This window comes from Prionailurus bengalensis, chromosome D3, assembly GCF_016509475.1.
Source record: "Prionailurus bengalensis isolate Pbe53 chromosome D3, Fcat_Pben_1.1_paternal_pri, whole genome shotgun sequence".
Taxonomy (NCBI): Eukaryota; Metazoa; Chordata; class Mammalia; order Carnivora; family Felidae; genus Prionailurus; species Prionailurus bengalensis.
The window spans coordinates 94,401,125-94,415,039 of record NC_057356.1 but is presented as its reverse complement, the minus strand read 5'-3'; the positions used below and the strand labels follow the sequence as shown (position 1 = coordinate 94,415,039).

Below are 13,915 nucleotides of genomic sequence, written 5' to 3'. Positions count from 1 at the left end.
AAGATGTCAATACTACCCAAAGTGATCTACAACACAATCCTTATCGAAATTCCAAGTCTCTTTTGCATAAATGGAAACCCAATCTTCAAATTCATATGGAACTGCAAGGGAACCCAAATAGCCAAAACAATATAGGAAGGAAGGAAGGAAGGAAGGAAGGAAGGAAGGAAGGCAGGCAGGCAGGCAGGCAGGAATTGGAAGGCTCATACCTCCTGATTTCAAAACTTACCATAAAGCTACAGTAATGAACAGTATATGGGCACCTAGCTGGTTCAGTCTGTGGAGCATGATTCATGACCTCATGTAGCACCAGCATGAGGACAGACATATAGACCAATGGAACAGAACTGAAAGCCCAGAAATAAAACCCTAACATCCATGGCCAAATGATTTTTGACAAAGATGCCAAGTCCATTCAATGAGGGAAAAACAGTCTCTTCAATAAATGGTGCCAGGATAATGAATTTCCACAGGCATAAGAATGAAGTTGGACTCCTACTTCACACCACATACAAAAATTAATTCACAATGAATCAATGATCTAAACAGAAAGAAATACAACAATAAACCTCTTAGAAGAAAACATATAAAAGAATCTTCATGACTGGATTTGGCAATGGATTCTCTGATACTACATAAAAAGCACCAGCAACAATAAAAAAAGAAAAAAAAAGAAACTGAACTTTATCAAAATTTAAAACTTTTGTGCATTGGAAGATACTATCAAGAAAGTAAAAAGAAACCTACAGAATGGGAGAAAGTACCTGCAGATCATATCTAATAAGAGTTTAACAACCAGGATAAAGAACTGCAATTCAACAAGAGAAAGACAAATAATCCAATTGAAAGCTGGGCAAAGGATTTAAACAGAAATCTCTAAAGAAGGACTAGTGTCCGATTTCAGTTCAGGTCATGATCTTGCGGTTCGTGAGTTCAAGCCCCACATCAGGCTCACTGCTGTCAGCCTGTCTGTGTAGAGACCACTTCGGATCCTCTGTCCCCACCTCTCTGCCCCTCCCCTACTTGTGCTCTCCCAAAAATAATTTTTTTTTTTAAAAAAGAAGATATACAAATGGCCAAAAAGCACATGAAAGATGCTCACCCTTGTTAGCCACTAGGATGGTAAGGGAGGGAGAGAGAGAAAGGAACAGAAAAAGAGAGAAAGAGGACAAGGACGTGGATAAACTGGAAATCTCATACGCAGCTGGTAGGAATGTAAAAGGGTACAGCCTCTGCGGGAACAGTTTGGCAATTCCTCAAAAAGCTCAACATAAAATTATCACATGATCTAATAATTCTACTCCTAGGTATATACCCAAAAAACTGAAAACAGGGGCTCAAATAGATACTTGTAAGCCAAAGTTCACTGCAACATCATTCACAACAGCTAACACATGGGACCAACCCAATGTCTACCAAGAGATGAACTGCTAAACAAAAAAGGTGTATTCACACAATGGATATGATTTAGCCATAAAAAGGAACAACATTTTGATACATGCTACAACACGGACTATGCTTAAAAACATTTACCTAAGATAAACCAGGCACAAAGGGACCAGTATTACAATTCCACTTACATGACACATCTATAACAGGCAAACCCATGGAGATAGGGTAGATGAGAGGTCACCAGGGGCCGGGCTGGGGAGGACGGAGAGTTACTGTTTCATAATTAAAGTTTCTGTTTGAGGTGATGAAAATTTTGGAAACACAGTGGACCGTGAAACAACACAGGTTTGAACCATACAGGTCCACTTATACACACACTTTTTTCAATGAATATGTACATAGTACTGTAAATGTATTTTCTCTTATGATTTTTTTAACATTTTCTTTTCTCTAGCTTACTTTATTACAAGAACACAGTACATAATACATTCAACATACAACTGTTGGTGTTGACTTTTGATTCTGGTCAACAGTGGACTATTAGTAGTTAAGTCTGGGGGGAGTCAAAAGTTATGCCCAGATTTGGGGCGCCTGGGTGGCGCAGTCGGTTGAGTGTCCGACTTCAGCCAGGTCACGATCTCGCGGTCCGTGAGTTCGAGCCCCGCGTCAGGCTCTGGGCTGATGGCTCGGAGCCTGGAGCCTGTTTCCGATTCTGTGTCTCCCTCCCTCTCTGCCCCTCCCCCGTTCATGCTCTGTCTCTCTCTGTCCCAAAAATAAATAAATGTTGGAAAAAAAAAATTAAAAAAAAAAAAAAAAAGTTATGCCCAGATTTGACCACGCAGAGGAAGGGAACTCAGTGCCCCCAACCCCCACAAAGTTCAGGAGTCAACCGCAGATACTGTGGATAGTTGCAAAAACAGTGTAAATGTTATTAATACTAATGAAGTGTGTACGTAAAAATGGGAAAAATGGCAAATTCTACGTTATATATGTTTTGCCATAATAAAAAACAACTTTAAATATCCTTGGAAGGTTTAGGAGAAAAAAGAGGGCAAAATATTTCATTACTTACTTTACGTGGATTATATGCTGAAATATTTTGAATATATTAGGTTAAGTAAACTAAATTATTAAATATAAAAAAAAAAATCTGAGGTCTTAGAAAATACCAGTGAGAGCCAACTCCAAGGGCACAGGACTAGTGCAGCTGTATGGGGGCCCTGTGCTCAGAAAGGCCAGTGCTGGGGTTTAATGCTCTGTTGTCACCATCTTGAAATTGATAATTATTTTATCTTTGAATTTGTTTTGTAAAACCAAGTCTGATAGGACAATGGGGCACATGGTCCTACCTCCAATTTTCCTGGGGAAGAGTCTGTGCCTGCTCTCCACTCCTCACCCTGCAGTCATTCCCACTCTCATCCACACCACTGCCCACACTGGGGCAGTGGCCAAGCTGTTAGGAAGTCCACATTCCATCATCACCTCCAGTGGGAGCCTGGCACAGACTCAGGCAGGGGAGGGCTCAGGTGGGGACCTTGACCCCTGCCTGGATCCAGGTACCACAAGCACCCCAGCACAGAGGCTGCAACCCCTTGGGAGTTACTCACGTGCTGTGGGTTGGGACAACAGGCCTATGGGCCAGCGCAAACCCACTTTTTTATTTTGTACAGTGCCCTGTAAGTTACATCGCCAGCCCCTACTTTAACCAATCAAATGTTAACTTTCAAAAAAAATCAAGAGACTCCAATGAGTAGCAGGATTTAGATCTACTTTTAGAAAAGAAGATGAGGTTCTTGGAAAAGTCTATCTTCACTAAAGTTCATTTTTCTCATACAGGCTTTCAACAAGACTTTGTTGCCTAAAATCCGAAGTCCTAACTCTTGGGAAAGTACAGTCCCAGACACTCTGGAAATCAGAGAAGGTAGCATGACATCTCACTGAACTTGAAATGCTGGGTAAGGAAGAAGGAAGAATCATGACAGGTGTCCGCTCCTTAGCTCCTCCAGTTTCCAATGCAGACTCTGCAAGCCTCACAGTCTTCCGCTAGATTCCCTTTGGCTCAAACTGGTCAGTGTTGGTTTCTATTGCTTGAAACCCAGATTCTAAATACTATGGGGGATTAAGAATAAATGCATCTGACATGGAAAAGAATTATTAATATAAAATTCAGTGAAAGACAAAAACAAAGCTAGTATACTATCATATATAGGTTGATCACTCTCACTTAAATCTAGAAAAATACACAATGTTAACAACGGATTATTTTGGGGTAATGGCTTACAAATGAGTCTTCTTTTCTTATCTATGTTTGTGCATATGTTTTCTAATTTTTCTAAACTGAACTTTACATTCCCTGAATTTTAAACAATTTTATAAAATATAGGACCAGCTACAAATAAAAAAACAAAAAAACTTCTCCCTCAAAAGAATTAGCAACATTTAACCCAACAGTTAATCTAAATGAATACTTGTAAACCATTCAGATCTCTCAATTTCACCTTATAAAGTATGTACATATCTGTATCCACATAATCAAGAAAGTAAACAAGTCTTGAACAAATTCAGATGACTAAACACAGTCTTAGGCTGACGAAGGAAGCAAAAGTTAGTGTACTGTTCTACACAATGTCAAAAACAAAGGACACCAGGATGAAAATTTTAGTTGTTACTGGTGTTTTATCTAAGAATAAAACAAAACCAATTTTGGAACAGAATTCCATTTATAAACTGAATTCACATTCAAGGTCACGAAAGAGACATGACAGCCAAAGGCCTGACCCTAGACTAGGTCCATCATGGACAAGGAGGACGTGCTATAAAGGATCAGAGGATATAAAAATACCAGTTTGCTTCAGTTGATAACCATCCTGTGGTAACGTCAGACTATCCTTATTCTTAGAAAACACACATTTGAAGTACTACACACACACACACACACACACACACACACACACACACGAGCAAATGTTAAAGCAAACTGTGAATGACTGGTTAATTTGGTTTAAGTGTAATGTGTTCTTGAATTCACTCTGCTGGTTGGATGGGGGTTAATCAACTGGGTTGTGGTTCTAAATTCCATGTTCCTGGAATACCCTTTCTAATTCTCCCCACTCAGTAATCCTACCCATTCTTTAAAAATAAAGAAAACATTTCAAATCTCATCTCCATAAAGGCCACACTAGCCTCCCCAGCTAGAAGTGATCTTTCTGCCTATTTCTCACTATTACTGTTAACTATGTCTTTTGACTCCTACTAAACTGCCATCTAACAAGGGTGAGGATCCTGGTATCTTAATTCTCTATATTCCTTCACTGTAATAAGGACGCTGAGGTCCAAAGATTAACTGATTTGCCCAAAGTCACATAACTACCTAAGAGCCAAGATTAAAATAAAAAGCATCTCTTTATATCCCCCCAATGATCCAAAAACATTCTTAGTCTATTTACTGAAAGATGCTACTACCCTTCAGGGCCATTTTTTGAGCACCAACCACATGCCAGGCACCACTGTAGGAGGTTCCCACATGTTATCATTTGAAATATCCTGTGTCTATATGTACACACTTGTGTTCTTAGCTTATATATTCTCCACAAATATTAAATACACATACTTAGTGCGATAAAGTGATTTATAAGAAAGTTGTAAGAAATGATTAATAAGGTTATTCAGATGACCTAATATGTATTTCTCAGATAAATTTGGTCTTCATTCACAGTTCCTGAAAACGCTTGCAAGCTGTAAAGGTGCAATGGTATTTTGTTATTAATGACGGTGACTGGTAGAACCATCCCCCATCCCCCACCCCCTCCACCCCCCGCCAAAAAGTGCAGCTGGTTTCCAGGATGACCACCCCAGCTTCTGGGGAGGTGAGAGGGGCTGGAAGTTGGACAAAGACTTAATCAATCGTGACTATAAAAATTTTATTCAGGGAGCTTCCACACGTGGGAAACCAGAACACTTCTGTTATATGAGGGTGGGGGAACCCCCCTTACACACACACATTGTAATTGGGTATGCAAACTTTATTATTGTTTTTTTTAATTTTAGAGAAAGAGAGAGGGAGAGAATGGGGGAGAGGCAGAGGGAGAATTTTAAACAGGCTCCATGCTCAGTGCAGAGCCTGATGCAGGGCTCAATCCCACGACCCTGGGATCATGACCTGACCTGAGATGAAATGAACAGTTGGACATTCAACCAATGAGCCACCCAGGCACCCTGGAATTGGGTCTAGGAACTTTAAAAGACTTCTCTATTACTAATGGCCTATGTCTACTATCAGCCTTCTCAATCTTATCTCCAAATAATCACCTTGCTTTCTTCCTCATGCATAAAACATGACTTATAAACACAGATGCAAAGAACTCTTGAGAATCCTCTTACTTTAAGACTGCCGCTGAGCAGTAGCATCTCCCCAAGAGCTTCGACTTCAGTATCTCCCCCATCCTTATATTTGCAGATGGACTTTCCGTCATAGTCTGTTATTAAAAGTATTGCTCTACATGGGTTTTTACTTTCATTCATTCGTTCAAAAAATATTTGTTAAAAATATATATATAGATATATGTGTGTGTGTGTGTGTGTGTGTGTGTGTGTGTCTGTGTGCACACACCAGATCACAATTCTGATCACAGTTATTACAGTGGATTACGAAACAAGGAGGTCCTTGTCTTCTTCCATTTAAGTGGGGGAGACAGATAATAAATAACATCAGGTACTATGGGAGGTTTGAAGCAAAACAGAGCAGGTAACACAACAGAGAGTAGAGGGGAAGGCAGCATTTGAGAACAAAGATCTCTCTGCGACAGTAATGTCTGAACAGAGAATTACCTGGAATCCTTCAGAAATTAGTATTTGTCTACTTGAGAGCAACAACCAGTTCTGGCCATAACGAGGATCCTGGTAATTAGTTTTACACCAACTTTTAATAAATAAAATCAATCTGGCTGAAAGTCTGAGATTTAACCCTTCTCAGGCCAATACTGTGACTCAAACTGTTCACGAGTTTAAAAACCAAAAAAACAAAGAGGACACGGTCTTATTTTGTTAGTTATGAATAAAACATGCATACAATTACCAATGGCTTCAAGGATACACACCAGACCTTAACGACATTTATTTCTTTACTACATATGCCAGCCATATATTCCCAAGTTATAAGAAAGGAAAAAATTATACGAGAACACAACTTATCAGAGTATGTGACTGTGACTTTAATTTTTAAACTTTTGTTAAGACTGCACATATCAAATTCACAAATCAGTAAACCCCTATCACATTATGTACAAATTCCCATCTGGTGATTACTCCAACAATAGCGGGAAATCAAGTTAGGGTCTTCTTTTGCTAAAATAACAAATAATTCAATACACTCCCTTCAAGGATCAAAAACCAATATATTTGATAACTAATGATGATAAAAAGGCCCACCTGAAAGTAACTTTAAAAACTTGAACAGCTTAAAGTAGCTCACTTTAAGTCAGAGGACATAAAGAAGAACTAATGATGCTCTCACGCAGTCATTTGAATTATTAGCAATTTCCATCTTGAAGAACCTTATCCATTCTTCAAAAACTCCCCGTTCAAATCTTGCCTCCATAAGCCAACCTCGCGCCTCTAGCATCACTGTCCTCTCTCCATCTGCCTCATGCACTCTTACCTTCAGCAACTCCTTGCAGCTGTCAAGCCCAATATCCACAAGAATGCCTTTCACCTTTCTTCGTACCTTCCTGATGTTGTCAAGATTTTCCACAGGAATTTGAAACATTTTTGAATCTTTCCTTAAAAAGAAAGAAAACAAAACTGAGTACCTGTATCTATATCTTTAACAGAGTTCGTAAAACACTAAGAACAGAGTAATTTTCAACAAATTATGCTAGGACAACTACATATCCATATGCCAAAAAATGAAGTTCGACTCTTTCTTACCACCATACACAAAAATCAACTCAAAAATGTATCATACACCTCTGTGTTAAGAGCTTAAACCTTAAATCTCAAAAGAAAACAGGCATAAATCTTCGTGACCTTGGATTTGGCATCGGATCCTTAGATACGACACCAAAAACCACTAACAACTAAAGAAAGAGTTGGACTTCATCAAAATAAAATACTTTTACACCTCAAAGAAAACCATCAAAAAAGTAAAAAGAGAATCCACAAAAATGGGAGGAAACATTTGCAAATCGTATTTCTGAGAAGGAACTTCTATCCAGAACATATTAAGAAAATACCTCATAATTCAATAACTAAAAGACAAAGAACCCAACTTAAAAATGGACAAAAGATCTGAATATTTCTCCAAAGATAATATGCAAATAGCCATTAAGCACAGGAAAAGACGCTAAACAACATCAGCTGTGGAAATGAAACTCAAAACCACAATGAAATATGTAACTTTACACCTACTAAAATGGCTATAATTTTAAACAAAAGAAAAAAGAAAACAAAGACAACAGCGCTGGACAGGATGTGGAGCTACTGGACCTCTCATACCTGGAGGGAATCGTGTAAAATGGTGCAACCAGTTTGGAAAATAGTCTGGCAGTTCCTCAAAAGATTGAATATATAAGTATCACATGAACCACTGATTCCACTCAAGAGAAATTAACAACACACATCCAAACAAAAACCTGTTCACAAATGTTCACAGCAGCATTATTCATAATAGCCAAAAAGTGGAAACAACCCACATGTCCATCAACTGATGAGTGGATCAATAAAATGTGGTATATCCATACACTGAAATATTTGGTCATAAAAAGAAATAAAATCCTGACACGTGCTATGATGTGGATTAGCCCTGAGGAACACTGTGCTAAGTAAAAGAAGCCAGACATGCAGGACCACATATTCTAAGATTCCATTCTTATCAAGCATCCAGAACAAATTTATAGAGACAGAAAGTAGCATATTAGTTGTCTAGGGCTGAAGAGGAACTCTACGGTGATGGCTAAGGAGCAACACCAATGTTCTAAAAATCAAATGTAACGATGTATGCACAACTCTGTGAATATACTGGAGGACGGTGAATTATTCACTTTAAACAGGTGAATTGTACAGTATGTAAATTACATTTCCATAAAGCTATTTTTTTCATGTTTATTTTTTTATTTTTGAGAGAGAGAATGAGAGGGGCGGGGCGGGGGGCACTGATGCATGTCACAAGAGGATCTGATGCATGTCACAAGAGGATCTGAAGCAGGCTCTGTGCTAACAGCAGAGACCAAAACACGGGGCTTGAACTCACAAGTTGACGCTTAACCAACTGAGCCACCCAGGCACCCCTCCATAAAGCTATTTTTAAAATATCTGAAAAGGCATAAAATTAAACTAAACCCTGTGGTACTTGACCAGAATAGGAGGTACAGGTGTGACCTTATTGTTTTTAATATATACTTAAATAAAAAATAAGTACAACCGTAAATGTGTGTGTATATATTCCATAGCTTTGTCACTAAGATGGCCTAGAAGCAGCTGCACACTCCAGTAGCAGTGAGCACTCCTAAGGCCCAAATCTTACTTTCTAAATAGAACTTTCCATTAAAAAAAGAACCAGGACTCCTTAGAGAAATGGCTGATTCTAGGGCTGGATCATGGAAAAGACAAGATGAGCTGAGATTGTCCTGTACCAGAAAATAAGGAAGTTGCTCAAAGAATGAAGAGACATGTCAAAAGGACTCAAAAGAAGCCAGGTTAAAGAAGTTCCCACAACCCAAATATGGGACAATTTGGGCATCCAATAGATTACAACCTGTGCTAACGAATTTTCCAAAGACAACGTGACAATATCTCCCATCCCACGTGCCGTTTTAAAACATGATCTCGACAGGCCTCCTCAAAGGTGGGGCACAGATGCCCTTGGACCTGGGCAGAACTTTTGTGGCTGCCTCAACCAACGAAGTATGGCAGAAGCAATGCCACGTGACTTACCAGACTAGAGCACCAAAATGCCACACACTTCTGCCTGTCTAGGAACCTTCACTCTTGAAATCCAGACACCACATCGTGAGGAAACCTAACTGGCCCACGTGGAGAGACTACATGGAAATGCTCCGACATCAACCACCAGACACGTGAACGAAGACACTTCTAGACCCTGCCTATCATGTCACCTCGGCCTTAGAGTCTTCCAGGATGAGGAATCAAACAAGTCATCTCCCCTGCTCCTGCCTGAACTCTGGACTCAAAGAATTAGAGTTTCAGAAAATGTTTTATTCTATGAAGTTTTGAGGTGCTTTGGTATATAGCAACAGTGACTAAAATATAATCCACCAGAACATAAATTTAAGTCCATGGTGATTTAAACAAATACACTGAAACTCTGATCAGGAATGGGATATGTACATGATTTCCAAGCGGCTCCCTAAACATTACTTAATAATAACCAAGAGTAATTCACAGAAGTCTGGTAGACTTCTTAGCCCAAATTAAGAGACCCTGTACAAAATAGCCTATATTTATCCAGTGCCCAGACCATACAAGGTAGCACTACTCATAACAGCCAAAAGATGGAAACAATTTAAGTGTCCACAGAATGGTAAATGGATAAACAAAACGTGGTACACCCATACAACACAATGCTACTTGGCATTAAAAACCAGGCACTGATGCATGTCACAACAGGAATGAATCTCAAAAACATGCTAAATGAAAGAAGGCAGACGCAAAAGTCCTCACTGTCTGACTCCATTTACGTGAAATATTTACAAGACAACTCTAGAGATAGAAGGTAGGTAGCTGTCAGCTGGGAGTGGGAACAGGTTATTGGAGTGTGCCAGAAATGTTGTATCATTAGACTGTGGTGATAGTCATACAACTCTATATGAATTATACACTTATAAAAAAAGATCATGAAGAAAAAAAAAGCTACAGAGAGGGAAGGAGGCAAACGTAAGAGACTCTTAAATACTGAGAACTGAGAGGATGGGGGGAGGGGGGGTGATGGGCATCGAGGAGGGCACCTGTTGGGATGAGCACTGGGTGTTGTATAGAAACCAACTTGACAATAAATTATATAAAAAATAAAAATTAAAAAAATCATGAAGAAAAACTAAAGACCATTTCCCACTGAAACAGTTCTCACTGAAAGATACTAAAAATAAGTAAATACAATGGGCCAGTCTAACTGGATTCTTTTACTAGAAATGTTATTGGAGCTGGCAAGACTTTGTGGGATCTGAGGGTTCCATGGTAATCATGTATTTATTTCCTGACTCAGCTGTACTCTGGATACGCAGGATGCTTCTCTTGTGCTAAACGCATTGGGGGTAATGTGGCATCTTGTTTGGCAACTTACTTTCAAATATTTCAGGGGGAAAAGTTCTTTGTATTATACTTGCAACTTTGTATAAATCTGCAACTATTTCAAAAAGCTTTTTGGTGGCGCCTGGGTAGCTCAGTCAGTTAAGCATCAGACTCTTGATTTTGGTTCAGGTCATGATCTCACACAGTTTATAGATCAAGCCCTGCGTCCAGCTCTGCACTCATAGTGCAGAGCCTGCTTGGGATTCTCTCTCCCTCTCTGTCGCTCAAAAATAAATAAATAAACAAACCTAAAAAAAAATAGTTTAAAAAAAGCTTTTTTTTTTTAATGTATAAGCTATCAAAGCTAAAAAAGTCAAATTCAAGTTAAAGAACACCAGGTAAAATAATGAATGCCAATTTTTTATCAAAATAACTTTTATTTTTTTTTCAACGTTTATTTATTTTTGGGACAGAGAGAGACAGAGCATGAATGGGGGAGGGGCAGAGAGAGAGGGAGACACAGAATCGGAAACAGGCTCCAGGCTCTGAACCATCAGCCCAGAGCCCAACGCGGGGCTCGAACTCACGGACCGCGAGATCGTGACCTGGCTGAAGTCGGACGCTCAACCGACTGCGCCACCCAGGCGCCTCTCAAAATAACTTTTAAAGATTGATAATATCTATTGATAGTGAAAGTAAGTACATAAATCATAATTTCTACATGTTTAGAGGGTAATTTGGCCATATCTCAAGATTTAAAAAAAATTTTTTTAACATTTTATTCAGCTATTATATTGATTTATTTGAGAGAGAGAGAGAGAGAGAGAGAGAGAGAGAGAGAGCAAGCAGGGGAGGGGCAGAGAGGGAGACACAGAATCCAAAGCAGGTTCCAGGCTCTGAGGTGTCAGCACAGAGCCCGATGCGGGGCTCGAACCCACTGACGGGGACCTAAGCCGAAGTCAGACGCTCAACCAACTGAGCTACCCAGGCGCCCATATAGCCAAAGATTTTAAATGACAATTTCTATGAGTCAGCAATTCCACTTTCACACCCCTCTTGTAACCCCTCCTCCCCCAGCATAAACCTGGTGCCCCTCCAAGTTCACACTTCTTGCACGCACCAGGTTGCAATTATCTATTTATACATCCATTTCTCCTACTAGACTGAACTTCTCAGAGTAGGAATCATGTTTTATTTGCATGTCTGGGGCCTATCACTGAGTGTAATATACAGCAAGTGTTCACAGTAAATGAACAAGAAATTAAATAAAACAGGCTAAGAATCATAAGACATGCAGACAAAGGTTCAAAAAGGTTATGGAGGATTAGAGCTGGAGCCCAAGACAGTCTAAGTGAACAGACCAGCATCAAAAACCGACTGAGGTAAAGGAAAAGTCAATGTATTTGGCAAAAGGTAAGTAAAACCAAAAAGGCAGCCTAGAATCAAATGAGCGGGTTTGGGGGGAAGAGGGGTTAACATGTAAGAGGGAGAGTCTCAGGGTGGGTACAAAGGAAACGCAAAGTTCCTCAGAAGCTATCCTGAAATGAGTTTTCCAAACCCCATTATCTAGGTCAGAAGTGTATCTCAGGCTCCAAAGGAGAGACTGAAGTCATGCAGTACTTTATAACTGAAGGATATTAAGTCACAGGAAATAAAGTAAAATACTAAAATTATTGGAAATGAAATGCACCGAATTGGGTTCTAGCTTTCAGAAGCCTCACCTCACAGAGGAGCTGTCAGGAGCCTCGTGATGGTGTCCCTAAAAACTAAACCCAAGGTCACTGTCCAGCCCACACTGGCTCCTATGGCCAGAGCAAGGCTCAACTGAACAGTCATTAGATGCTTTCCACTCAACTCCACCAGACTTGCCTTTGTTTCCCCCCTAGAGTTCCATCACCCTCTCCGCCTTTGGGGCTCTTCTTGCCCAGAGCCAGCTGCTGGTTAGAAGTGTCCAAGATTAAAGCCACCACCCACATGTACCTGGAACAAGGAAGCTAACTTTGTCACTTGCAAAGAAGTATGGCATAGTAAGCACTGGTCTTACAGGGTTTTCACAAGCACCGCGTACAGGTATTGGTGGCCTTTCAGCAGCACTAGCTTAGGGGCTGGACTACTGTCACAGGCTGCTTCCTGGAGGCTGCTGCGGACTGCTAGCTGGCCCTATAGCTACTTGTTCAAGGCTTGGGAGTAGGGCCAGGAACCGTCAGTCTTCTTCCTTGAATCTGGAGAATAGGCACTTTTTATTTTCAGACAGAGGTGCCCCCATTCCCACACCATTGCTAAGGCGGTCCCCCCCCAAAACAAGTACATTGAATCCTTCTCTGCCACGAAACAGGAGACTAACGCAGCTGCACTCCTCTATCAGTCTCAGTTCACTGATCACCAAAAATCCCACTGATGTGCACAATAGTATTTCCCAAAGGGGCATGTGTAGGGTTTCCTTTGTAGTTTTTTTAGCATTTGATCATTTAAGAACATTCCATTCTGGAAAAAATAACACTTCAAAAAATAGCCGTTCAGGTAATAGATGAAACTTTTCAAGCCAGAGAACCCTTGTTCTTGTGAAATCTACGTTCCAAAAGTGTTTCACATGAGAGGCAACACTACACACTAGTCTCACCGGCAAAGACTCTGGAACTGGGGGGCACCTGGTGGCTGAGTCAGGGAAGCCTCCGGCTGGATTTCAGCTCAGGTCACCATCTCACCGTCCATGGGTCTGAGCCCCGCTCGGGCTCTGCGCTGACGGTGTACAGCCCGCGTGGGATTCGCTTGCTCTCCCTCCCTCTGCTCCTCCCCTGCTCACTTGTTCTCCCAAAATAAACAAACATTTAAAAACACACGTATATTCTTTAACCGTACTTCCTGGGTTCAAATCAACTCCACAATTTATAAGCTGTAAAAAATCTGGCAAATTACTTAATCCCAGGGCCTCAGGTGACCGTAAAACAGGAGCGCACAACCTCGGAAGCAGTTGGTGAGGATGAGCGAGTGAATACAAGAAAGGCACAAGCCCTGGGCTTGCTATCGTCTAACTTCAAAATCCTAACGAAACGTCCCGGCCACTGGAATGATACAGGACTTGCTTTTCAAGCAACTTAAGAAACACGTAATGCCCGTGCCCTACGTGAGAGCACAATTCGAAGGCCCCCGGCCGCCTCCTCACCGGGACACACTGCCTGGCACAGGGCGGCAGCCAGCGGAGGGCAGGGCAGAAATGCGGCCGCGCACACGCGCACCAGGAGCACGCGCGCATCGAGAGCACACGCGCAGCAGGAGCACA

At 40.8% G+C, this 13,915-nt stretch overlaps 1 protein-coding gene across 1 annotated transcript in view; it reads right to left on the bottom strand.

Moving 5' to 3' along the window:
* The window catches only part of ADNP2 (ADNP homeobox 2), a 31,683-nt gene that overhangs the window by 16,489 nt on the left and 1,279 nt on the right, over positions 1-13,915 (bottom strand). The window contains 1 exon segment of the mRNA XM_043559153.1: positions 7,049-7,169. Within this exon segment, the coding sequence (XP_043415088.1) occupies positions 7,049-7,156 (108 nt within the window). The 5' untranslated portion in view covers positions 7,157-7,169.